Source organism: Colletes latitarsis, chromosome 2 (assembly GCF_051014445.1).
Source record: "Colletes latitarsis isolate SP2378_abdomen chromosome 2, iyColLati1, whole genome shotgun sequence".
NCBI lineage: Eukaryota > Metazoa > Arthropoda > Insecta > Hymenoptera > Colletidae > Colletes > Colletes latitarsis.
Genome location: NC_135135.1, coordinates 15,196,380 through 15,223,105, shown reverse-complemented (window position 1 = coordinate 15,223,105; position 26,726 = coordinate 15,196,380). Strand labels below are relative to the sequence as shown.

Here is a 26,726-nt window from a genome sequence, read left to right as displayed (position 1 = left end):
CTGTTAACGCGCATTAAAAATACTAAAAACTTTAGATGCGTGCAGTTACGAAACTACTAGTGTTTTGTTAATAATTGAGCCACTGTTAGAAGCGGCAAAGCCTCCCCTTTAAAATGGCTTTTGGTTTTTCTCGATCCGACTTTCCGTTTTCGAGATATCATCGTGTAAAGACAATCGTAATTTTTAAAATTCCGCTACGTCTGACTCTCCGCCTTACGAAAGCCTATTAACGCGCATTAAAAATACTAAAAACTTTAGATGCGTGCAGTTCCGAAACTATTAGTGTTTTATTAATTATTGAGGTATTGTTAGAAGCGGCAAAGCCTCCCCTTTAAAATGGTTTTTGGTTTTTGTTGATCCGACTTTCCGTTTCCGAGATATCGTAATTTATGTAAAAGGGTATTTTTCTTAATTCGACTATCTCTGTCTCCGTCTGACGCGTCGCGCTGGACCTCCTTGTCGCGCGTGAGTCGAGACAGTCACGTGACCAGGAAGTCGTAGTATTTCCAAGAATTTACTACGCCCTGTTTACTATTTTCACGCACGCGAGATCAATGGACACGCGCGAGCACAACAGAACGTAAACAAACGCTTCGGACGCTTCTATCTCCGTAACTAGCCACCGCATCGACTTGAGACTAAAATCCTCATATCTCCGGAACTAATAAAGCTATCGACTCGTACAAACGCTCATTTTAAAGGGCGTTTTATCCCCTATCCTATGACTGTAATAACTACTATTATTTATGATGTCTTCTATGTTTATTTTGTCATTTACTGTGACGCTTTAGAAGATGTTCATCTTAATGGTCGATTTTTGAGACATTTACACTAATCTGACAAAAAAACGTTTGAAGTAAAAGTTAACGAGTACTTTGAGAGGAATAAAGTGCAACAATAAAAATTTCGAAAAATTGCAACTGAAAAGAGTAAATGTATTCAATAAATTCTAGTAACTCTGAATTCTAATTTAAATTAATTCCACAAGGCGAGACGTTAAAATATTACGACAGACTTTACGGTAATTAATATCCAATAGTCTAAAAGCTAGAGTTTCATAGAAAATTTCACGAATTTCATTTTCTTGTTCAAGTTGATTTTCATTTACTAATCTGGTAAGAATCAACATTAAGTTAAATAATTCAGTTAAGATTGAGAGTCCACTTAATTTATTTTACGAGTACCTCATACTTGTGAAACTTGACATCAAGAACTTGTGATAGACTCGTCATTATACGGGGTTAAAACATTTATGGATCACATTCTGTGCGAACGAAGGTAGTTGTAGAGTCCATCACGATGGTTTTTATTGATGATGGGATGTTTTGTGCCCCGCAGGTGAGGTGTCAGGTGAAAGCGTTTCCGCGGGTTCTGGACCACGTGGCGGCGATCGTGGAGAGGCGACCGATTTAGGCACACACGCGGAAAACAACGACGGGGCCACCCTGGCCGCCAACACAGCGGTCGACGCCAGGGGCGGAAGCCCCCAGGGCGCCCACCTCTCCGGTGCGGCCACCCCCAGACCGCCCAGGAGTCGAAGGCGGCAGAATCAGAATGGTCTCAACACTACTCAAGTAAGTTCGACAACACTAGAAGAAACAATTCTTGCCTCCAAAATACTTACAAAGGAGACAAAATATCCTTACGATCTATCGAAAAGTAACTCTACTTTGAAACAAAAATTAATCTCGCGTGTGTGAGTGAATAATTTCATGGCTTTGAGAATAAGTGAATGTTTACTCAAGCAGCAGATAGGAATTGGGGATTCGAAAGAGAGATATAACAGAGAATTCTATTCAACTTATTTTATCCATAATTCTAATGCAATCAAGATGGTGTGATTTGTACCTTTCGCTGTGTGTACCTTTTAACAAATTCCCGAAAGACGCGTATCGTCCGTGGATTAGAGTGTTTGATCGCCATCGGGAACACGCGTGGGTAGCTGTAGAAGAGGTTCTCGCAGAAGAGCCTCCGGTTCAAGCGGCAGCCGTGTACTCGCCTCGAACCCGTCCGGACCGCTCTATGACAGCGACGTCAACCGAAGTTGCACTGTCATTCCGTCGCTGACATTCGGTGTAGCCGTCCGACGCTTCTGTGAACGAAAAAGAGAGACAGGGTGGCCGGGAAACATCGATGGTCATCGTCCAGAAAGAATGACGCGTGGAAGTTACTGGCCGCTACTATCTTTCGTCGCAACTCGAATGAAGATCTCAGAGGCTAGACACGAGAGAATTTACACCTAGATTCGTATTTATGTCAGTCGATTTTACTCGAACAATAGCTAGTTATTATACAAAATAAATTCTGTAAAATCTGTGTCCCTGATAGATGAAATAGATTAGTAAAAGCTCTCTTTCGAATGAAGATCTCAGGATGATCGAACGTAGCCTAGACACGAGAGAATTTACTAGATTCGTATTTCTTTTACTCGAATAACAGCTAGTTACTATGCAAAATAAATTCTGCAATATCTATGTCGCCGATAGATTAAATGGACTAATGAAAATTCTATCTCAACATCGATCTAAATTTAAAAATGATAAAAGTTCAGGCGGTTCTTAGTCGAGAAAAGCGATTTCGCATCGATGGAAGGAAATTGCAAAGAAAGTGGGAGGAATGATTCAGTCCCCGTTCGAAAGGACACAGAGACTCTTCGGTGTTTTCTTTCGCAAGAAACTGGCAACTAGACGAGGAGCAGAGCCATTTGAAACGTATACACGGGGATCGTGTCTACGTCGCGAGACCCGGAGCGGCCCCTTGTCAGGAAGAGGTCTCGAGGCGAGAAAGAGATTTACCGTGGCCTCTCCGAGCGGCTCCTCGGACTCCTCCGGGACCCTATTCTACGCCAATCGAGTCTCGTTCTTCTTAGTGTCACGCCGCGTTCTCGCAGCCGAAGAGGAGTCAACTCTTACGCCACGCGTTGCCTTCATTACCATATCTCAGATGCAATCTGTTCCCGGGAATTAATGCACCGGGATATTTCCTGCTAGATCGGATGCTTCCCGAGCGAAACCAAACTGGGCTCGCGATGGCGTCTTCGATGACCAAGGTCGCCAGTCGTCCACGGTGCCAATCGATACGCGATGACTCTCGATCTATTCCTTGGCGTCTTCTTATCATTTTTATATTTCAAAGTTTGCAATCGAAGTCTCGATCTTGAATATTTATCTTTCTTCTTGATTATTAAAACTATGAAGGAGTATATTTGCCTCGATTACAGATTAATTAACACCCCCTAGGGGTATTGTATATTTGTCCAATCGTTTGGTGATTTTGTTTCAGGTCAAAACCGAGCGTCTCACGCCAGACAATAATTCGACGTCCTCGAGGAGCGTGACGCCGTCGTCGTCCAGCCACCCGGGAACGCCGCCAAATGCTACCCCGTTGGGTGGACCGGAGGGCCCACCACCACCCTACCACCTCAAGCACATGGAGCAGATGATGGAACAAAATTGTAGCGATTTCATGAGAAGGCTCGCTGCCAAGTACAATAACGCCAACCCCAACGAGTAAGTTCCCTCTTTTCTAAAATTTACATTGTCTGAAACATCCCGAGTATTGATCTAGATCTATCATAAATCTACTCCTAACACTCTATACCAAATTTCGAGAATATTTATTTTAATAGACAAAGAAGCCTCTGCTTCAAGAACTTTTCACTATATTTATCACCTACGATGAATTCCAAATTTGACAAAGAAGGCTCGACTCGTGGCGAGAACGTATAGAAAGTCTAAGAATTCGCGTGACACTTCCTGTTCGAGCAATTAGAGATCTATCGGAGTCTAGCGAAGAGCGTCAAGACCTTGGAAGTCATGACGCTTGCCTTGACATTCTTCTATGCGATCTCCGTGTTCCGTGTGCATACGTGGGAACGTAGAAACGCGTAAGAGGCGATTCTCCGAGCTAGTGTCAGTGGACAGTCGTACGGGGGACACAAAGCAACGATGGGAAAATATTGATCGTCTTGTTACGTGTCTTTGAAATATTGATGCTCGAGAAGGGGGGGTGGAGAGTGGCTGTTTCGTGCAATATTGTCGCGCGGAACCGGTTGCCGATTCGACTTTCAATTATGTACCTTCCGGCACTAGGAACGGGTCGAGCAGAAGGTGCTCGGTCGATCATTCAAGTATCGGGCATAGATCCGCTTGACGAGGACGCTGGAAGCCCTCGCGATGCTTGCGATCTGTGGCATTTCGAGGAGAAAGTGCCTCGTTCGTCGTTCCAATTCGTTGAATAAATATATCCAGCGTCCTTCCACGTGTAAGCATAATGCGCTTATCGTGATGCAGAACGCTGGGAAAACCGAGGAGCTTACGATCCGTCATGATGCGCTCGTCGACGATTTCGATTACGTTCGCCTAAGCGAGCGTCGAGGCGATAGAGAAATCTCGTTCGGGATAGGAGCTCGAATTTCCAAACTCTCGCCCGCAATATCACGTTCGACGCGATGCAGATCGGTTAATTAATGGGAGTGACGTACGTTAAAGTGCTTCTGCAGTTACAGAATTACTCGACGTTACGTAACGGTGTAAAGAACGACTCGGCACGGTGCATGTAATAACGCAAAAAACGCTTATACACGTGTTTTTCTTACTTATGAGCCAATTATGGTCTCGCGTTGAACGCAATTACTAATGTTCCCGTAAATATTTACTTCCCAATCCCGCACATTAGAAAATTCTTATCGAATACATCAAAATCAAGTTCAACGTACGTTTTCGACTCCTTTTGTGCAACTGGACTTTCGTATTTTCGTACGATAAAAAATTTGTATTTAAGTAAACTAGCTTTTATAAATAGTTGGTGAATATCCGTGTAATTGGCATTTAAGGGTAAACGAAGTATCGCAAATGATTGTCGACGAATGTAAGCAGAAGACGTTATTCAAAATTGCAGTTACTTCAGTTCACCTAGGAACGGCTACCCTCCCGGTTTAGATCCAAGGTTTCCGGCGTTTAAAACGGCCGCGACGCCCTTCGTCGGTTTGATGGCGCCTCTGGGTGCACCTCAACCATCGACTGTACCAACCACCTCACCTCTTTCTAGCAAAGACCCGAAGGAACAGAAGCAAGACAGCCTCTTCGGCAACCCGGTGTTTCCGCCGATGCTCGATATGTCGTCGACGCAGGCGCTGTTGCACATGGTCAGGACTGCGAACGCCGCGCAGAATGCAGCTGAGCTGGAAACCTACCTTAAAGGTAACTATTCGCAAAATCGTTATCTCCAATTTCATGGTTTTCCCCCCATACGAGCATACGAGATAAACTTGGTTTCATCAAATTTATTCAATTGCGTATTAATATCGTTAAGATTGGTTTGATAATGTTCGATTACCCTCTTCGGGAATGATACAACCTTGGAAACAGTTTGAAAGAAAAGATAGTATCAAAGGGAGAACTTTAATTTAGCGATAGGTTTCTGAATTCATGTTTTTCCTCCAATACAAAACATACGAGATAAATTATGATTTTATCGAACTAATTTAATTACTAATTCAATATTGAATAGTGTTAAGATTGGTTTGATAATGTTTGGAGACCTTCTTCAGGAATGATACAACTTTGAAAACAGTTTGAAAGAAAAGATAGTATCAAAGGGAGAACTTTAGTTTAGCGATAGGTTTCTGAATTCATGTTTTTCCCCCAATACAAAACATACGAGATAAATTATGATTTTATCGAACTAATTTAATTACTAATTCAATATTGAATAGTGTTAAGATTGGTTCGATAATGTTTGAAGACCTTCTTCGGGGATAATACAACTTAGAAGACAGTTTGAAAGAAAAGATAATATCAAAGGGAGAACTTTAATTTAGCGATAGGTTTCTGAATTCATGTTTTTCCCCCAATACAAAACATACGAGATAAATTATGATTTTATCGAACTAATTTAATTACTAATTCAATATTGAATAGTGTTAAAATTGGTTTGATAATGTTTGGAGACCTTCTTCAGGGATGATACAACTTTGAAAACAGTTTGAAAGAAAAGATAGTATCAAAGGGAGAACTTTAGTTTAGCGATAGGTTTCTGAATTCATGTTTTTCCCCCAATACAAAACATACGAGATAAATTATGATTTTATCGAACTAATTTAATTACTAATTCAATATTGAATAGTGTTAAGATTGGTTCGATAATGTTTGAAGACCTTCTTCGGGGATAATACAACTTTGAAGACAGTTGTAAAGAAAAGATAGTATCAAAAGGGAGAACCTCCAGGAAATTATTTATTTCATTTATGAGACACTGTTACAGTTATTGTACATTAGATTCGAGACTGTACGAAAGATTTCTTCTTCAGGTGCGAACAAAAGAGACGCAGGAGTGACGAGTCCCTTGGATCTTTCGACTCCCGGGGGATTCGCACCGCGGAAGAGGCAGAAGGCGGAGACCAGGAGACCGGGAAGCGTGTCTCCTAAACCGAAACCAACCCCTAGGCCCACCACACCACCCCCTGTGAGGTGTCCGTCCCTCTGCGGCCACATGCCCTGCGGCGATGGGCAGGCTGTCAATCGATGGACCATCGAGGACGTCGTCAATTACGTGTCATCGATCGACAGTTGCGCGGAGTACGCACAGGTCAGTCTCAACTATTAACTTGGATATCAAAGAAAATAAATACCAACAGGAACGTAAGATTTACGAGTTTTCAATTGTCGATGAGCAAAATGTCGAAGGATCGACACGTGGTAGGTCACCGGTGACCACCGGTGGCAATCATCGCGTTTACAACGTTACAGTCGCAGAGTGAAACATCAACCACTCTGAAAAGCAGTTTTGTTACGGGTTTTAATTGCCACCCCGTCGTTTCGATATCCCCCGTCGAGCTTTCTCTCGTAATAGTTTGCGGAACGAGTTTTCTTTCGTATCAGCAAATTTCTCTCGCGGCGAACAAAGGATCGTCGAACTTGGCGCATAGAGGCACGCGTAGCTCGAATCGGGTTGCATCAGCGTCTCGAAAATTAACGAGTGGCCACGGCGAGTCGCGGGAATAGGTTTCAGCGTGCCAGTTTTAATTGCTTTTGAAAGTCGTTCGCGTAATGAGGCGTATCGAGATCCGTCGCGCAATATCTTTAGAACTGTTCAGCCTCCTCTCGACATCCACGCGGCGATGAGGCAACGAGGAGGCCTAGGAAGCTTTGAATGACCTGACATCAGTCAATCCAGACAGTCTGGCATCAGCGCGGAGACGGTGCGCCCGTTAGGAGAGTTCTATAATGACCCCTCGAAGCTAGAATCGACCCTGCACCCCTCTCTGTTCCTCGTGTCCACACTTTCTCCCCCTTTTTCTCGATCGCTCTCGCGAACTCTCTAGCTTCTATCCCCCAGGCGAAATTCCGCGGAGAACGTGAAGCTATTCGCGATCGCACGCCTCGATCGTTTCTTTATTTTCACGGCTGATACGTCCGCCAGCGAAATTTGTCCCGCGACGAGGAAAACAAATTTTACAGCTCTCGAACGGGGATGCAATTAAAAAGAAAAATCGTCTTTTGTTTGCACACCATTTTATAACTTCGAGACTATATGTTTAATTTAAATTATAGAAATTAAATTCTGAGAACGTGACGAAGGGTTGCAATTTTTCTTAATCGTAATTACGAGAATCTGCTCGAAATAGAATTTTTAATGTTTCGGTTCGCACAAACGATTCGTTCAAGTACCCGCTCAATCATCGTCAAAGACACGACGGATTGTTTTATAATTGGAGCTTAAACGCGATGCTGTAATTATAGATCTGATAGGAGCAGAAGCGAATTGATTAATTTCAGACAATTAAGCGTTACCGTCTCGTTAGCAGGCGGTATCCTTTCTTGCGGAGTTCACGAAGCAACGAATAAGTTTCTTCGACTTCACCGGCGGTTGCTTTTTCTCCGAGAAGTTATTAGCCTGTCACATTGGTCACTCACACTCGACAGACACCGACGATTCTGAATTGCTCGCTGTTCAGCCATTGTTCCTTTTTGTAACCGACACGGAAGACCATTCTTCTTGTATTTTTACCCCTCTGGAAGATCGATTATCTAAACGACTCTTTACCTACGGTCACTTTCCTCTTAAAGATACACGCAATTGCAAACTTTAATTAAACTAAAACAGTAATTAAAAACTAGATAGAAAAATCTGAATCGCGTCAAAGTTCGAATCAAAGAACGTTTCACAAAATTAAGGAACATCGTCCAAGAAATTTTCTCTAGATGGTCCCACTCGAATTGTATTTTCATTAAAAACAAGAGCGTTCCTGCATTCTTTGGGCCCAGGTCAGACCTCTGACGCACCGCCCAAGGAATCCTCGTTGTCTGTTGATCCATTCGGCTGGCGCCGTTTCCGATAACACGCACGATTCCCACCAAGAACAAGAAACCTCTCTGGAACACCTTCACTGACGTTCCAAAAACATTGACCGATCTTCGGGGCCCGTTTCGAAGCGTAACGTGGTTCCTCGAGAACTGTCAAGTCCGATTATGCGGCCCGGCAATCGTTGGGGCCTTCGCGAGCCACGGTCCTCGAAACGTCAGGCTGTCAGGTCTGTAAATTTTTGCGGGGCTATCCACCTAGTCATGCATATACATGAACACTCGAACCGAGAACGAAAGGGGACCCGAGGGAGAGAGTCCTCGAGCATCTCGATCGGTCGTCCAGTCGGATTCGAGGATGACGACGGGCCGAATACGAATACTCTCGCTGGCGGATCGAGTCGTTACGGTCTTCTTTGCGTCTGGAATTTATCTCCGGGGCCTCCTCGTCTCCAAACCTGGCCCCGTTTCGCAGAGCAAACGCCCCGAAATTGTACTTCAGCTTTAAGGGTACCTTGGCTACATTTAAAATTCGGTAAGAAGTTTCAATGAACGATATTCATCGTTAATTTTGAAGAATGTGACAGCAGGGTGATATCTTGAACGAAGTTTAAAATCCAACAGTCGAAGCACCTGTTCTTTAATCTCGAAATGGTAATGTATGGTTGCCATTATTCTCGGATTGACAGGTGTGGTATGCGACTCGCGATCGCGGAGTATCGCATGAATCGATGTTTGACGACATGTTGCTCAAAACAGTTGGAACGACACCTACTCGAATGGCTTTGTTGCTTGCAATGGGTTAGGTTTCCAGTACCTCGATATACTGGGTGAGTCACGTAAATTGCACGGGAATTAAATTACATAACAATGGTCTCCTATAACCTCGTGTTTTCACAACTAGCAAGGGATTCTTCCACGAACGGGAAAATAAAATAATAAACCGTTTTATGGACAGGCCGAGCAGAAGTGCTTAAAATGTCTAATCACGGTCTTCGAAAGAACGTGTCGAGAGGTGAGGTAGGAACAGCTAGTCCGAGAGCGAGAATTAGTGGTCGTTTTCTTTGCTCTATCGACGAACACTCTGTAGTACAAGTACGGATAAGGTATCGAATCTTATCTGTGAGCCCCGATGGAAACGAGAAAATGGCTGTAGAGTTGTCTAAAAGCCAGGCCAGCGTCGGAGCGAAACGGTATACAAATTTAAACTACGCATCATTAACGAGCAATTAAACCGTGCTAGTCTAAACGCATGTCTTTATTGAAGATCATAAATCCCGGCTGCCAAACGCGCCGCGATAATTAAGTACGCAGTATTCGCGGCAATTATTTACATTTCTCGGCGATAGTTTCTCGCCGTACGTTCGAACGAAAGTGAGCGTACGTTCCGCGGCACTATTCCAGATCTAGATAAGGATCGATGCTATAATTCCACGGGGATCTACCGAAGGATCGCTCTCACCGTTGATCAGTTCGCGGTATCCTTTATAAGATAATCTCGAGACGTCGCGACGCGATACGGTATTTACGAACTAGAAAACCTTGTAAATTGTACCGTTCGTGCTTCTGCTATCTGCGATTCGTCACGATGCCTTTGGGTACGCCTTCGTCGTCAGTCACCACGTGAACTCTCTGCGTCTGACTAGGAAAACACTCAACGATAGAACACTATTTTTAACGCGTACAGCCTCGTAAAACCGGAACCCTCGTTGTCAAACGTTTCGTAATCATATTTTTCTTTGGTTCTCCGCAGTTGCTCAGGTTAGAATAATAACAATTTAAAGCAGTACTGTGCAGTTAGTTATTTCATTTTATTCATACAATTATGATTATCAGTGTTACTATGATCCATCAACATACAGTTACTCTCACTTGTATTCGTACACTATGACAGGTGATTCGCTACAAATGAACACAAACCTGTTTTCTTTACGAATTCCTTCCATTTATTTTTCTCAAATTTTTATTAAACACCGGTTAAACTCTGTAATTGGACGAGAACAAATAGGTTCAGCGTGCCATGAAACAAGTTTATTTTCTCCATTTATAGTGAATTACCATTACAGTATACGAATCTAATAGGAAGTAACTTTACACATTTTATGTATTTAACATTCTATAGATGGACCAGAGTCCGTTGAAATAAATAGATATAACTGGCGGTCAAATTCCTTCAGCCACTCGTGTTTACCAAGCAGAACACTCGAGCAACGTTCCTTTAAAATAATCGACAGGTGCAGCAGTAAAATTATAGTGTCTTCATTTTCCTGGGAATTTCCTCGCCCAAGCGAGCAAGGGCGGCCGTAAAATTAGCGACCGGTCTTCGTTTCTCGTCCAGAATGTAGTCGAACGGTGTACGGCGGTTCGAGGAAGGAAGCGAATCGCGATGTTAGCTTCGCGTTGATACGCTTATTTAGCAACCGAATCGCGAGGGAAGTCTTGATAAGTGCTCGTCGCGTAATTTACGCTAACAAGAAGCGTCGCAGAGGCGTATAAGAAACTCATAAGAAACCGTGCATGTTTCGGAATCGGTGGTGGGGGAGGGGGGGACGGGTTTTAAACGGCCGCGTCGAGGCATCCTCGCAAACTGTCCTCGCACGAGCGTGTGTGTGTGCTTACACGCGGACTCGAGACACTTGGTCCCGGATCGTTAGAAAGTCATGAATGTGAATCGAATCGGTTCGTACGTCTTTCGTGATGTGGCACACAAGAAGATATCGTGTCTTCGCGTCCTACGCATGATCTTCATGCAAACTCCTCCATCGTTTTCGTTCGCGTTTTATCGCTCTTGTCGCCCGTTTCAGGGCTTTGTTCTCCTCGCACGGACAAAGTGTCGAGATTCTCTCACACGACCGAACACCTAACGTCGCCATCTTCGTTCCGCGAATACCTGACATTTTCGATCCTTTTCTGGGTTCAAAAGTGTTGAATATTTATTTGCTAAATAAATACGATAGAGTTTCGACCTGAGTATGTATTTAGATAATGTAGTTTTACAAAACGAAGATGCTGTTCTTAGCTTGACGGTTTTCTGCTAACTGAGGCTCGGAAAGAAAAAACGAGACGCTCAGGGGGTGCAATAAACGAGTGCAAGGGAGGATACAGATTAAAAATACATGCATGCAATGCTTATTCTCGACAAAAAGGTGTTCCCATCTTAATTTTGTCGATGGTTTCCATCGCTGGTCGTGCTCTTCTCTTCTGTAAAGCCAAGTTTCGCGTTCGAGTCGAAGTTTGGCGCAAGCCGGGCCGAAAAGCTTGTACGGTTACGCGCGTCTATTTAAAGCGGCGAGCAAAAGCGTGGAACGAGGTAGAAAGCAACATCCTCCGCATCGCCCAACATGCAAATCGTTCATCACCGATTCCACGTCGTCGCTCCAAAAATGTCGAACCCGTCAGACACATCGACGCGGGCCCGTCCGTGGCGTGCAATTACCGACGAATCGTGTTACGTCGGACGAGCCCGATCCTCGTAAATCGTCGATCGATATAACGAGGAAGCCGGCCACGGGGATTTCTGCATTAAGGCCGCCTAGGGATCTGGAACGATTTTGACGCGAGCAGGATCGGACGGATCATTCGACATGCCCGTCCGTGATCGCCGCGATCCCCGATGAATATTATCGCCTATTAATGATTAATTGATCGACGTCGAGACGGCGCGGCGTTTACGTGTGCGAAGGCGCTCGGCGCGTTAGCTGTACGCTTCCAGAACGAGAGGTCGACCCGGGTCATATCACGCTCCGCGCCGAATCGTTAGAAAGTCTGCTCTGAATCCTTCCACCGCCGCGTGTCTATCCCTCGTTTTTCCACGGCGCCGCGTCCATTTTTCACTCGTCCGCCTCCTGCCTTTTTCGTGTTTATCCGATCTCGATGCTATTTTTTACGCCGCGCCTGTCGAGCGGAACGTAGATCGAGCGTGACAGGCGTGACCGAATTGAATGAAATTGATTATAATACGCGGACGTGCGAAAAGCGCACCGGTGAAACGTAACCGAGACCGGGAGAATTATCAACAATGTACCGTTCGCGAGAGGCGTAGAAATTCTATTTGCGTGGATCATAATTTTCCATAAATCGTGCCCGTTGCAAAGTCGCGGGATAATCCAGCGCGATCCATTGTTTCGCGTCGTCATTAGCGGCGATGCCTAAACGCCGATAAGCTTGTAAGTAACAAGCCACTCTTTCGCCATCCGTCATCCGAATCCCGGCGTCCGGTGACGCGGCGCGAATCGCGCCAATAAATCGTGAAAACGAAATGCAGAAAATCCGCCGTGCAGTCCTCGCGACAAGTCGAACAAAGAGCTCCTTCGTCGCTTCCTCGTCGACGCGCCGGCCCAAAGGCAGGCTGATTTATACGTTACCAGACGCGTGTCCGTGTACACGTACAAAGGTAACGTACTACAAGATCTTCAATTACACAAGACTTTTCCAGCGTAACGACCGCGAAGGCGAACCCTTTTCATCTCGCAGAAAGCGCTAACAACGAGCGCCCGAGCGAGATCCTTCGCAATCGAGACGAACCATCCGCTCGATGGATGGCTCTCTTCCTAAGCGAGACGTTCCTACGCAGCCAGCGCCAATTCGAGACGATGCCAAGATGGATAGAACGCTCGAGAGACGGGCAACCCGTTGGAAAAAGCAGGGGGAAAAAACAGCCCAAAGAAATTAACGCGTCGAATGCCAACCGGGTTCGGTTTCTTTCGACATCCTTCCATGCGATTGCTGGATGCTTAATGACGATCCTCCTACGGGGTGAATTCTACGCGCCAGAGCGAGATGAAATTATGAGAACTCTAGTTCTAGACAAAGAGGATTAACCCTAGTTGAATAGAGTGCAAATATAAATAGAATATTATACATTTTAAAAGGACAATTTCGTTCGGACGTCGATGGTCGCTGCTATCGAAAGCGTCCACTCGCAAATCTTGCGAAGGACAAGACAGTTGTCCCGAGTCCCTTCTCTATCTTCGGCTACAACTCCAGCTGATAAATCGTTACAAGCGTCACACAGGGTCCTTGCAAAAATTTTCCTCCGGACGATCGAGTCCAAAGCAGAAACTTAAAAACACTATTTGAAGGACAGTACATGAATATATTATAAAAAAAATTACCGGAAAGTTAGATGGTCTACGGTCAAATAACTTTTAATACTAGCAAATAATAAATTCGTAATAAAAAATTCAGGAAGGTGGACAAATTTTTCGACGAAATTAAAAAATTTCAAATCGTTCTAAAAAAATTATTCTCGATTGCGAGGGTCAATTACAATCATTTTTTGTGGATAGACATACCCCCGAAATTCTACGCAGTTTCGAGACAAAAATTCAGGAAGCTGGACAAATTTTTCGACGAAATTAAAAAATTTCAAATCGTTCTAAAAAAATTATTCTCGATTGCGAGGGTCAATTACAATCATTTTTTATGGATAAACATACCCTCGATATCCTACGCATTTTCGAGAAAAAAATTCTTGATTGAAAATATAAAGTGTGGCCAGAGATGTTTCCCCATATGCGTACGTTTGAAAATTCACAACTCCTGGACGAATTGGAGGATTTTAATGTTTGGAAATGCAAACAACGCGTATTTTAGTGAAGAATATTTAGAAATTCTAAGAATATTCGAAAAGTTGTTCCTTAACCCTGACAAGAGAGAAACCCCCATAACAATACTCATAATTTAGGATTATACTTATTACTGGGTACTGAATCCTTATTCTAGTACCATGAAGCATCTTTTTATAATCGTAAAGAGCACCAAGAAATTCACCAAAGCAGTACTACTCCATAGATGACGGAAACTCTAATGGAATCTAAAGGCCATATTTAATGATTTTATATCTCCAATGAAATCAATCGATTGATGCCCAATTCTGGACCGTACAGCTCTCATTCTATAACCTGTAATATTGCAAGTGACACGAAAATTTTGACGGGGCTCCAGAACTCCAGAAAAATGGGCCGAAAAAGACATTGGATGTAAAGGTTCACTCGTATACCGCGTCCGTGTCCATATATTCGTGGTCGTCGGTATCAAAAGTGTCGACTAGCGTTCCAAAGGGACAAGTTTCTCCGAGTCCCTTCTCTATCTTCGGCTACAACTCCGGCTGATAAATCGTTACACGCATCGTCCCGGCGTCCCGAGAAAAATCCGGCGTTCGCCGAACAACCGAGTCCCTTATCAGGCCTCAACGCGAGACGTGTACCGATAGAAACAGTTACTTGATCGACTTCGGAGCGTACGACTTTATCCCGGGACGATAAGCTCGGACAGGATCGCCAGGGATTTGCTACGCCCGGCGCAAATCGGATCGCCGGATAGAAAGTCGATTCCGGGGCTCGACGGTTTTCAACGAAATACCCGCGGACGTTTTTAATGGCCACACGTGGTCGGCGTCCACCTAATCGTCGGATCGCTAATTAACTCTGGTGGGGACCACGTGCTCGCTTTCTCCCTGCACGGTGCGTGCGTGCAATTGCAACGAACGCGAGCCGACTCCGTGCACGCTGAAACACGAACTGGTGGGGAATGTGTAACGCGTAGCAAAGGACTGGTGCGTCAGTGGTTATAGATATGCGTTTTTTTCAAATTTATTGTACCAGAAAATGTTTCTGCGCGCACAGGCATTTCTGCAGAGTGACTCAGAACCGTGCTTCTGTTGGCCTATTTGAAGTAGAAACTGGTCTTTGCGTAACTGGATTCTTTAACGGAATTTTAAACCACCTGTGAAAAAATGCTACGCGCACAGAAGCCCGTCGCATTCTTATCGCGCGGCCATCGTATCGGGAAATCGATTATTTGCAGGAAATTTCCCCCGCTTGGCCAGCGGAGAAACGCCGTTAAACGCGATCAAACAAATTGATTCCGGTGATCGATGGCGAAAGTACCCGCGCGGCAGATAACACGAAAGTATGTTACACTCGGATGCAATCAGAGATAATAAACACATCGTATCTTTTTGTTTCCGACCTCGGATGGAAAGGAAGAACAAGGTGGAGGGGGACATTATTCTCGATGACTCGGGAGAATCTGTACGTGCTTTATTACGAATATTAGACGTCATCATTTTAATTACTATCAACGAAGGATATTTAATGGGTATATGAAAGCGATTGGCCACCGATTTTTCGAGCCTGCGCGAAATTTATAAGCCTGGACAAACCAGTTCGACGATTGTTCGATGCGAAATTAAAATGTTTAACCATTTTCTGCCCCGTACAAACGGGCCGGGACAACATCGTGTACGGTCTGGTTTAACACTCGAATATCTACATAAACAGCCGGCAGAGAGAAATTCATACAGAGTCACGTAGGTAGGTGTACGTAAGGCGATATGTACGCTCCTACAGCCAGACCGTTTTTCTTCGACTGACAGATCGCTACCGTTCGTTTAGAAACGTGTACCGCGATAAACCGTGGATATACCTTTCAGTAGCGTTCGTGTTCTGTCATTTCCAGATGAAAATGTCTCCCAATACGTTAGTCGAACGCAGGCGTAATTAGGGGGACATTAACCGTGAAGTATCTACACGAGTTCATTATGATAATGAAAGACTGTCGTTGAATTAAGAATTTTTTTTCGTTGCGTCGGCGTGTCGCGTATCGAATAGACGACGACGATAGCGGCGATAACGAGTTCGAAACACCACGTTTCTCACGGGAGACGTGAAAAAGTCTGACAGATACATGTAATTAATGGCGTTTGACCGCTAAAGAGCCTACGGGGCCCCGGTATCGAACGTTTCTATTCTTTCCTAGTGGCTTTCTCGAACGATCTTTATTAAAATCGATCCGCTTTCACGCTTTTCTTTTGTACGGTCAGTCTCCGTTCGAAACGAGCGTTAAACCCAATTTAATGGCCTGTCTTTTCGAAGACGACCGCAGTCGTTCGATTTTTGTCCAGGCTCGATGGCCCCTCGTATTCCTCTACGACCGATATGATCGAGTCCCGGAGCCATCACTCACGTTTCCTACGTGGCGGTTCAATAAGCCCCCGGCTTAAACGTTGTGTTACCACATATTCCCGACTAGTTAAGGCTAACCCGTACCCGTGCAGGCAACAACGAGAAGAAGAGGAAAGAAGAAGCCACGTAGGGCCGAGCGAAAAGGGGAACGAAGAGAAAGAGCAGGGTCGTGACACGTACGTGTATACGAGGCACACGCGCGTTCGCTATATCGACAGCCGGTTGCCGTAGTCAAGCCGCAATCAACGTCTTATTGGTTCCACTGGCTGTCTTTGGCTATAATTCTCGTTGCCCTTCTTCGGCCAAGACCGGTGAGCACTTCTTCCGGCTACCGTCGCTGATTCCTCATTAGCGCGCGCACGCTCGCGTTTGACAAACTTGAATGCTCGATTCGGTAACGAGCGCGTGTCCATCAGCCAGATGCTTCTCCCTCTCGGAATCGATGCTTTTTAACCCTCGTACCTGGCCGCCATTTTAACCCCCTTCGAACCGTTGTTATTTCTTCAACTATCGCTGGATAGTTTGCTCCACAGGGGATACAGTAATACTTTCAATAGTTTTGTAGTAGCAAGTGTATGTGATTCGGTAATTGTCGCGTGGTTGTCAGCCAGATGCTCGTACAGCGGCCATTTTGGTACTCCTCAAGCTGTTTCTACGTTATTTGTTCAATAATTACTGATAGTTTGCTTCCACTCGTATACACTATAATGGTGATTCATTATAAATGACAAGAAACTTGTTTCTCATAAAGGACTGAGATTCTTAGGGGTTTGCGTTTGAATAAATAAATTATAAATAAAATGTGCCGGGTTGGAAACACGTGGCATTATTATTGTATACTGTTTATATTATTCTCAACAAAAAGAAATACTTTTCGTAACACAGTATAATAAATGAAACATTTGGTAAAAGTAAATGGAAAAACTTTACAACAGACATGTTTCTTTACGCTTACAGTGAATCACCATTATGGTGTACGAATACGAGTTTTCATCAGCCCACGCTTCTCCCAGAATTCACCGCGTTTTTAACCCCCCCGGTACGGCGGCCATCTTGATCCTCCTCGAGTTGTGTTTCCTCCGTGATTCGTTTCGACTATCATAGTTTGCACGAAAGACGCGAATGATGCTGAAATATTAGTCTTTAGTGGGTCCCGTATTGACAAATATATAAGATTTCTCTTCTCTGACGAATTAATAAAGCTAATAAAGCGATCGGTGGTCGAGATCGCCAGGTTCTCGTTATCCGAAACAGAAGCTGTGTTCTGGGATGCACCGATCGCGGAAAGTAATTAGAATCCGCAGGATTAACGAACTCGCCGTGAGATCCGCCGACACCTAAATAGGGAGCTGGCAAATTCTGCGGCGGGATTTGTGACACGCCGATGGGGAAAGGTTAACAGGCTCCGGGGATATTCGGATCAGAAGTTATGGTAAAATGAAACCAGTCTGGAGGAGAACCTGTTGCGGTGTCTAAGATCGAGAGGTCGATAAGACCGAAAGCGGAGGTGGAATCTCGCCCGCGGTGTAATTAAGCATTGACCTATAACGGGCTATAATTAGTTATGTCCCAACGAGCCGGATCGGAATCATTCCGATAAACTCGCCCGATATCGACGATACACCCACGCTTCTGTTACAGAAAATCCGTCAGGGAACGAATAAACTGTTCCCGGGCTTCATCGACCGGCACGAATGTCATCAATTATCGGCGATATCGGGAACTATTTCCAGTGGAAAGCAGGATTTTAATGCACGCGTTACTCGTTCGTTAACTCATTAAGCGCCAAATTATTCTTGGGATACAGATACGCCTGATGCAACCTCGATTTTGTAACGAAACATATTTTCTGGGTTTCTTAACTTATTTCTACGGTACTTCTGGCTTATTAATGGCTGTTTAGAATCGTCTCGAACGCCCTCGTTTAAAAATTGATAAATTCCTACTTGACTGGAAGCTACATAATTAGGGTACCGTCAGCGTTGCAACGCGCTCGATCGGCTGACTATTCCGAAACCAGTTTAGAAGTCGAGGGAAAAATCGTGCGGTTAACGCGTTGATCGATCACTCCGGAGATGTACAACGAATCTGATAAGAAGGGTACAACTTTTAGCGAGTATCGGTAAAAAGATGGAAGTGTCAGCTCGAGGGCAGGATACGGTATAATTAATTTTGTCGGTCGTTAATGATGTATTAGTACGAAGCATCTGATAGTATGTGATGAATAGCTCGTGTGAAGTTTGTTGAAACGTCCTCGATCATTTCTATCATTTTTAGACGAGATTCCGGGCCAAGGAATTTCAAATTTTCATGTGACTGATTAATCCGTCTCGTAGCTAATTAACGATTAGAATATATTTGTCATTCTTTAACTTACAAATTTCATTCTGGCTCGTCGGAACGACATTATTAATATATAAAAACAAGTCTTATCTTTTACCAGATTATACTGTATTTAGAAATATTTGAATTTCACAATTATTTTTCGAGGCGTAGAAAACATTTCATCGACAGGCGAATAAGGAATTAATGACTCGGGTGAATTTCTCTCGTTCCGCGCGGAGTATACATTTTCCCTGTTTTCACACGCAAACGCAAAAAAGAAATGCGTTTCCCCTCTCGTAGGCAAATAAACATGTGCAGACCCACGACTCGATAATATTGCACGACATGTGTTCAGAGAACAATCCACCTACGGTGTGCAGTAGGAAGTGAGCGCATCGCGGTATCAGCATTAAACTAGTGCACCATTGTAGAAACATGTGCATAAAATAGTGGCTCTATCCTTAAAAGGAACGTCCTTGCATTGCACAGTAGCGCACAGATGCACGCTCTTGCTTTCATGAAATTCTTCGTTGCGATCCTCTACCCTAAACATCTCCAGTCCCATCTTTCCAGCAGTAGTTGCCGTTGTAGGTGCATGCTTCAGATTAAGTTACTGCGGATAGTTACTTGAAATAGTAGCACAGATATCTGTATCCTTTTTAGATGCGGCTGGTAGCCATTTAGATCCCGGCTTTTCTCTCCGGTTGCGAATATTCCAGGGAGAGTTTTGTTTCCTTCCACTCAGAGAGAAAGGAAAATACTTCCATCGACGTCGAAGAACAATTTATATTATACTTCGTCTCGTTAGAATTTCACGAGGAATTAACTTTTACCTTAATCGCTCGGCAATTGTAATAAAATGTCCGTAAACCTGGATCATTCCATAGCAACTTTATAAATCTGAATTTTAAAGGCAACAATCTGGGAAATGTAATTTCCATTCAATATTTTCTTGCAATTGTTTTGTAGCCTCCATTGGAATTTCATTCGATATATATAATTTACTTATTCCTTTAAAGATTGAAAATTTGACAATAGAATTTTTTTAAGCAATTCTAATTCTAAACGCGGGGTTCAAAAGGCTCGATTAAAATCCGTAGAAATAAGTTTCATATAAGCTTCGTAAATTTATTTCTTCCTGTTAGTTTTGATTTTCCATAAGGTGGAGCGTGGCTTGTATGGAATTGCTGGGTCGCACAGATTCATGCGCAGCTATCTAGGCGAGTAAAAACGAGTTGGCTGGGATTAAGGGTCATAATCTAGGCAATGTTGTAGCGACTGGTTTCAACCTGATTCAATTTACTCGCGAGCAAACGAAGATAACGATATCGAATATTCTCCTTCGATAGTTTTTTTTCTCTCTCCAGCGTTTCCTTAGAATTCCGTTGAATTTCTCGCGTGTATAAGGAAATGAAAGACCCAGGAGTGCAGGGAGCTTTAAAAGGAGCGTCCTTGAATAGCGGAGCGCGCACCGTCTGGTCTCAATTTCGCGTAATTCGCATCCATGTACCTTTTCCAAAGACATTTCCAGTATTCCGCCGGTGGCACGTGCAGCAATAGACACACCTATGTCCATTTCCCACAAGTAGATTCCTCGTGACGTTGTACACGTATCTCGTTATCATTTAAGGATGATTACAAAACGCGGCGAGGCTCGCGGACCTCTTTCAGCGGATGATTGCGCGATGATGAGGCCTGAAATCACGAAACGACGTGGTTGTTTTAGACTCTTCTCTTCAATCTCTTCGACGATATTCCTGTGACCTGTTCTACTCTCTCGATGTACTCTCTTTCCAGTTACAGGCCTGATGAATGGCCGCCTCTCGTCTTCGTCTTTTCGCTTCGTCCTCTTACAAGGCTCGATCCTCCCTCGTCTCTTTCTTCGGTGACGGATCTGGGTTGCTAGGAGTTACGTCACCCTCGTTTTTCTTCGTCTCTTCCTCGTACTCCTCTTCACTCCATTTTTGTTCAAACGCTCGTGATCATACGAACAGAACCTCCTGGATCCTTGCAGCTATACTTTCGTTTCTCCATCGAAAGTCTATTTTCGAACCTCTCGCGTTTCCACTTCTCTATTATCGAACGTCGGAATTAATTCCAATTTAGAAGGAAGACGAGGTTTTGCAGTTTTAATAAAGATTTTGCGCACGATAGCTGAAATTATGTTTAATTATTGTTCCAACTTCCAGACAACGATGTTTTCCGTCTGAAAGTTAACGACGTTGCCGAATTGCACAATACTGCTTTCTCTCTTGCAACACGATATTAGGATTACTTCAGGATACTTTATTAAAACCATCGAGGGATAATTCATAAGACGTTTTCCCTTGGTTCTCTATCGTTCGATAATTCGATTTCGATCAAAGTGGCAAGATTATATAAATTCGAGACAGGTGTTGTAACATTTTAATTAAAAGAACAACTCGACTGGTTAGGGATGCTTCCGCCTGTTTTTGCGAAATAACTATAAATACAAGAATACAGCTTCGGTTTGAGTCGATCTGTGGTCTCGTGAAGAGAGAAATATATGTTGACAGGTAATGCCAGTGTTCATAAATAAGAACATGTGTTCAGCCAATTGTATTGCCGATAGTAATTCGTAACACTAACCTCCGTGTTATAAGAAGCGTTCAATTTATTATAAGAAAACGGTTCTGCTTACAACTACTAACCACCATACCACGGTTCATAATAACGTCCAATAAATTTTACAGTAACACGAATAAAGAGACGTAGACAATGTATGCTGCCTGCGGGGTAACACATGTCGCTTGCATGTGGCATTTTGATCTTTCCGTCCTAGTCGACGATGATCTACGTCGATCATCGTCCAGGAAGTAGAGCCATCCCCGTCGGTCCTCCATAAACTGTTTTCGCCTTTCCCCTGGGAGTTCACTTGCAACACGATCATTAAGCATTGCTCTTAAATGGCACGCGTTTCTCCCTCGGTTCGTGTTTAATTAAACTCGAAATCGAACGAAGAATTTAATTTCCGTTTCCATTCTCGTTGGGATTCAATTATCCCTCGTGGATCTCGTGGAGACTTTTCCACAACTTAATTTCTAATTTTCACATATTATTTGTCTTCAGGCTCTTCGTTCACTTGTATTCGTACATTGTAATTATGATTCAGTATAAGAGAAAATAATCTTGTGTCTGCTAGGAATTTGTTCACATTTATTTTTACCAAATATTGTTTCTTTTATTACACAGTTACTACTGCTATTTATGAAATTGTGTTTTTTTTAATATTATCGGGCAAGTAATGCTTAATTACTAAACTGATTGACAAGTTTTCTTTTTAATTTATTCAAACTGATACCAGTCGCAAAAACAGTGGTTCAATTCATAAGAAACAATTCTTTTCATTTATAGTGGATCACCATTATAGCGTATTTACAATTTAAAATGGAGATCAAGCGTAACAATGAGGCTTAAAGGCAGTATCAAGATATAATAACGCGACGTATTAATTCCCTGTACGAAGAGCAGAGAAAAGGGGCGCACGAGGAATTTCCAATTCGGTTTCTCGTCGTCCCCGGCGGTTCTCCTTTCCTCGAAGGAACCTGTTATCGAATTCACAATCGGTACCGCGAAGAGACACTTTAAGACAAAGCTTCGATACTTTTGCACGGCCGTTACCGAGCAGCCGGTCTCTGGTTCCCGTGGTTCCCGTCGCGGCGAGCAAAAAATCAGGAGCATTAAGGAAGAAAGGGTTAACGTAGAGGGGAGGGGGGATACAGAGAGCTTTGTCGAGAGGGTCTCGTTTCCATCATCGTCTCGTTAAAACCCATCGATCCGCCGGTAGCATCCGGAGACCGTCCCGTGACACGCTGGAAATGCGGTAAACGAACAGTCGCTGCCTTTAAAGGGCCTGATGGGCCCCGTCTCTCCCCCCCTCATCGTCCCGTGTACGTAGCTGCACGTCGCTCGTCTCTGTCGCATCGAAAGGTATCTCGACCCGTGGATCCCTTTACCTCGCTGAGGCACGTTTCAGGCCGGCTTTAAAGTCGGACGTCATAGACAGCTGGTATCTTTATCGAATCGATTCGGCTGACAAACTGGAGGATACCGCAAGACGAATAGCCGATCTGCATGAGCTATGGAGTCGTGTGCATTGCGATTAGTCAGGAGACTCGAAGTCCTCGTGCTCTAATGGGCATCGTTAGCCGTTCACGTAAAGGAGAGGAGCGTGTCGGTACGCGGTCGAGGCAGCCAGCGTCTAGCCTAACCTGGCCAACGACTAACGCAACGACGCTGAACCAGCAGCTCTTGATGAACGGGTAGAGGAGAGACGTCCACGATGCGAACAGAACGCGTGTACGTTCGTGCCGATCTACTTGTTCAGGGTGTCCCGGCTAATCGTCTCACGATCGTCATCTTCCTCGCTACCCCATTCCTTGGAACATGGAATATGGGAACAGGATGCTCGTTCCAGCCTCGAGGAGCCTCTGCTGGCAATTACGTATTCTTTATTTCTGATTTATCATCTTGCCACCGATCTGGGTAATCGCGAGGCTCTATTTCTTCTTGGTAACGCGGTCTACGGGAGTTATATTCTAGCAAAGTTTGAACAATTATCTTCGAAAGGGAGATCTAGATGGAGGATGGATAATTGGGAAATAAAAAATCACTTTTTTCTTTTTTTTTGTGTTATGTGGTTAGTTTCTGTTTGTTAGCTTTTTTCTTGTTTTCGCGTTATGTGGTTAGTTTCTATTTGCCAACTTAGTTTTAGGGCGTCTTGGTTCAGCTTGGGGAGATCTAAGTGGGGGGTGGGTAATTGAAAAATTAAAAGTACAGTATCTACATATCAGGACAAAAAATATTTCGATCAATATCGTAAATAAAACTTATATCAGTTCTTAATTAAGTACACGTGTATCGACTCATATGCAATTTCGTTACTCTCGACCCAATTTCTATCCATGACTCAGTAAACCTTCGAGATTCGAAGAATAGCGTCAACATAAATTTTCAAAATATCTACTACAATCGAAGTTCCAGCTTCTAAAAGACGATTCATAGTATTGAAATAGTTGTCGTGGTCGGAGTAAAACGTTTTAACAATCGCTAGCACGGCTAGAGGACTAGAGGCAGAGCAATCTGAGGATCGCAAAAACGATGTTCCCATCTTCATCCATTCTCGCGTCTTTCTCTGGCCCCCGTTCCCTTTCCTTCCTCTCGCGAGCGGACTTCTCATTATACCCGGAGGAACAGAAGTGGGTCGTGGCACGGGCGCGGTAGCCAGTCACGGCGAAGGTGAAGTTAGGTGGGGTACACACGATCCCATTCCTTCTACGAGGGTAATAATAATTAATCCACCAGGGACCGCTCCTTTCAGCCGGACCTCGGTGGTCAACGTCAGAGGCGCCTGAGGTCAGCCTCGAGAACCTTCCTCCGTCTGCCTTCCTCTTCCTCGTCCATCGGTGCCTCCTTCTTCGGAATCTTCTTTTTCTTTCCATTAACCAATTAATAACGTCACCTACTATGGCGTTACCGTTCCGGTTCTCCTCCCTGTCTTGACCCTGGAGAACGGTACCTGCACAGAGACTCGGGTTCGAAGAACCCTACCGCTGGGTCGAGCTAGCTGATTATAACCCTGGGGGACAGAGTCATCGGCGGTGCAATTTCACGAGGATCCACTTGGCCTGCTTATTTAATGGGAAATTTTAACGGACGTTTGACTTCTGTGTTGCTTGTCCCTCGATTCGTTCGCTCCTCCGCGGCGCCATCAGCCCACCTTCTTCCTCTTTCATAGAAAATTTATTAAAATTTTAGAGTATCTTCTCAAAGAATCTTTATCTAATTACTGACTTTTATTTCAATGGCTTGGATCCTCTTCTACAAAATTAGACTTATCTCGGTAGAATAAAGACGTAATTGTATGAGAGGATACACCGATATCGCTATTTAACAATAATTATAGAATTATGAGTGACTCTTTATTTTGAATCTTCCGTGCTTCTGGTGTTCATCGTGTCTTTCTTTCGATGAAAAATGCGAGACTCCCGCGAGAAACACCGCGCAGATATACTTTACAGGTGTTTCCTTCAACCCTTGAATTAATTCTCCTTCCTTTGTTGCTCTCCCTCCGGTTGAATAATACTTTACCTCGGAATAGCCATAGCTCTCCTAGATTAAATGATTCAAAGAGTACCCAGTACGACTACTTCGCAGAGAAGATCTTTCCGATTAGTTGACTCGTTGAATGTAATCAAGATAGCCTTCTCTCGCTGTTGTAAAAGGACATATTTCTCCGTGCTCCAACCAATTTCAGTATGTAAGATTGTTTTAAGATAGACACGTCATTACAGAGATAAGTCGTTACTTTTTTTTTCACCCGCTGCACGATTGCTTTCCTCTTCTCTTCATTTCATCGACTCGCGCGTTCCTTCCTTCTTACATCTGATAAATTATACAACCAAAATGCATCGACAGTTTCCTTAAGTTGATACAGAATTTTCGTGCTTTTAAAGTGCTTATCAAGTATCTAAGAAATTCCCATTAAAATTCCTCGTAGTTTCGCGAGAGATAAATCACCACGTGACCCCCCCCCCCCCCAACAAAAATAAAAACGGAATGGGCCCTTCGACTCAAGAACTTCGATCAGCGATGCTTGCACAAGTTCGTAACGCTTTGAAGCATGAAGAAACAACCTGGCCCGATAAACTCGGAACAATAAACGTACAGAGATAGCGAGCGGCGCAATTATAAGCCGTAAGTGAATTTTTTCTCCCGAACCAGGAGCGGAAACAATGGATCTTTTCAGGCGGCGGGGCTGACGCAACACTTTTATTCGCTCGATACCACCTTTTGAACTCCCGACGCTATGAAACGCGGGCCCCCGGGGCGAGCGAACCGATGTCGCAATTAACCGAAATTCCGCGCGGCTCCGTTACGTTTCCACCAATAAACAATTTTCCATCGGCGCGGATTTCCGCGAGATACGCCACGCGCGTTTCCACGGATTCCGTCGGTCGATCGGCGCCGCCGCGAGCCGCCGAGAATTTTAACAAGATTATTACGTACGTTTCGTGCTCTTTCACCCATTTTATCTTTCATCATCTAAATGCACCGCCGCGGCGTGCCCCGCGGTTGCACAAACGCTCGCTGCGCCGAGCGCGACAAACGACGCTCGCCGTGATCGAACGCCACCGATTGCAATTTAACAGCCAACTAATTCTGATGAACGTATTTAATAAAGCCGTTCTGCCCGGAATCGGGCCCCGGAGCGGCTCCATTGCTCCGTTGTTGTGTGAAATTAGCTCGCGTACTGGGGAAACATGGGGTCACGAATACTAGGATGCACAGAATCAAACGAGAGAGTTATTATATTGATGGATATTAGACGTGGAAGTTTAGAACCATGAAAAGCGACTTACTTTAAAATTATACGATGTTCGAGTAGGAATACTGAAACGTCGGTTTGACAGGTGTCAAATTCCACGTTTGAAATTACTCGACTCGTAGATATCATTTATTAGCAATTTATATTGTAATTAACCGTTAACACGAAGGGTTTTGATAATAATGCACGCAATCAATTTAAAATGTTAAAAGAATGATCCCTCAAACTAATTTGGAATTAAAAAAATTCGGCTGGTTTCCCCACTCGTTTGCCAAACGAGCGTAAGAAAGGGGGATACCGTGGTACAGAAAACCGCGTTCCTCGTTACGTTAGCGAGATCCTGAACGCGTAAGAACGCGAGCAGAAGGCGTAAATCACAAAGCCTCGCGATCAAGGAACCCCGACAAAGCTTTCCTAACAACCAGGCGCGCGAGTGAAACGTAAAACAAGGAGAAGAGCTAATCGACGCGCACAATAAATCTCATTCATTAGCTGCGGCGAGGATGCACACGTACGCACCAGCACACGTGCCCGTGTAAAAAGAGCGACGCGAGTGCAAGGGGTTAACAAATTGTTCGCTCGTCGCGCAATCCTCCACCCCCGCACCCTCGCCGTACCCCTCGAGCGGAATTCTGTCGCAATCCAAGCGATCACGCGACAACCGACGCGATCGCCCCGGCAACGCTCGCCAGGTTATGCTAGAACGGATTGTCATAAGCGCCTCGGAGACGAAGCGAACCCGTGGACCGAATAGACGTGCTCTACGCCTCCGAGTGTGCCGAA

General features: G+C 44.3%; 1 protein-coding gene across 2 annotated transcripts in view; it reads left to right on the top strand.

Annotated features, from left to right (window-relative positions):
* Positions 1-26,726, top strand: part of LOC143351785 (uncharacterized) — a 304,713-nt gene that overhangs the window by 218,464 nt on the left and 59,523 nt on the right. For both annotated transcript variants that reach the window (XM_076783701.1, XM_076783700.1), the window contains 4 exons: positions 1,339-1,574; positions 3,283-3,509; positions 4,900-5,201; positions 6,311-6,588. In XM_076783701.1, the coding sequence (XP_076639816.1) occupies positions 1,339-1,574; positions 3,283-3,509; positions 4,900-5,201; positions 6,311-6,588 (1,043 nt within the window). The remainder of the gene's footprint in view (positions 1-1,338; positions 1,575-3,282; positions 3,510-4,899; positions 5,202-6,310; positions 6,589-26,726) is intronic.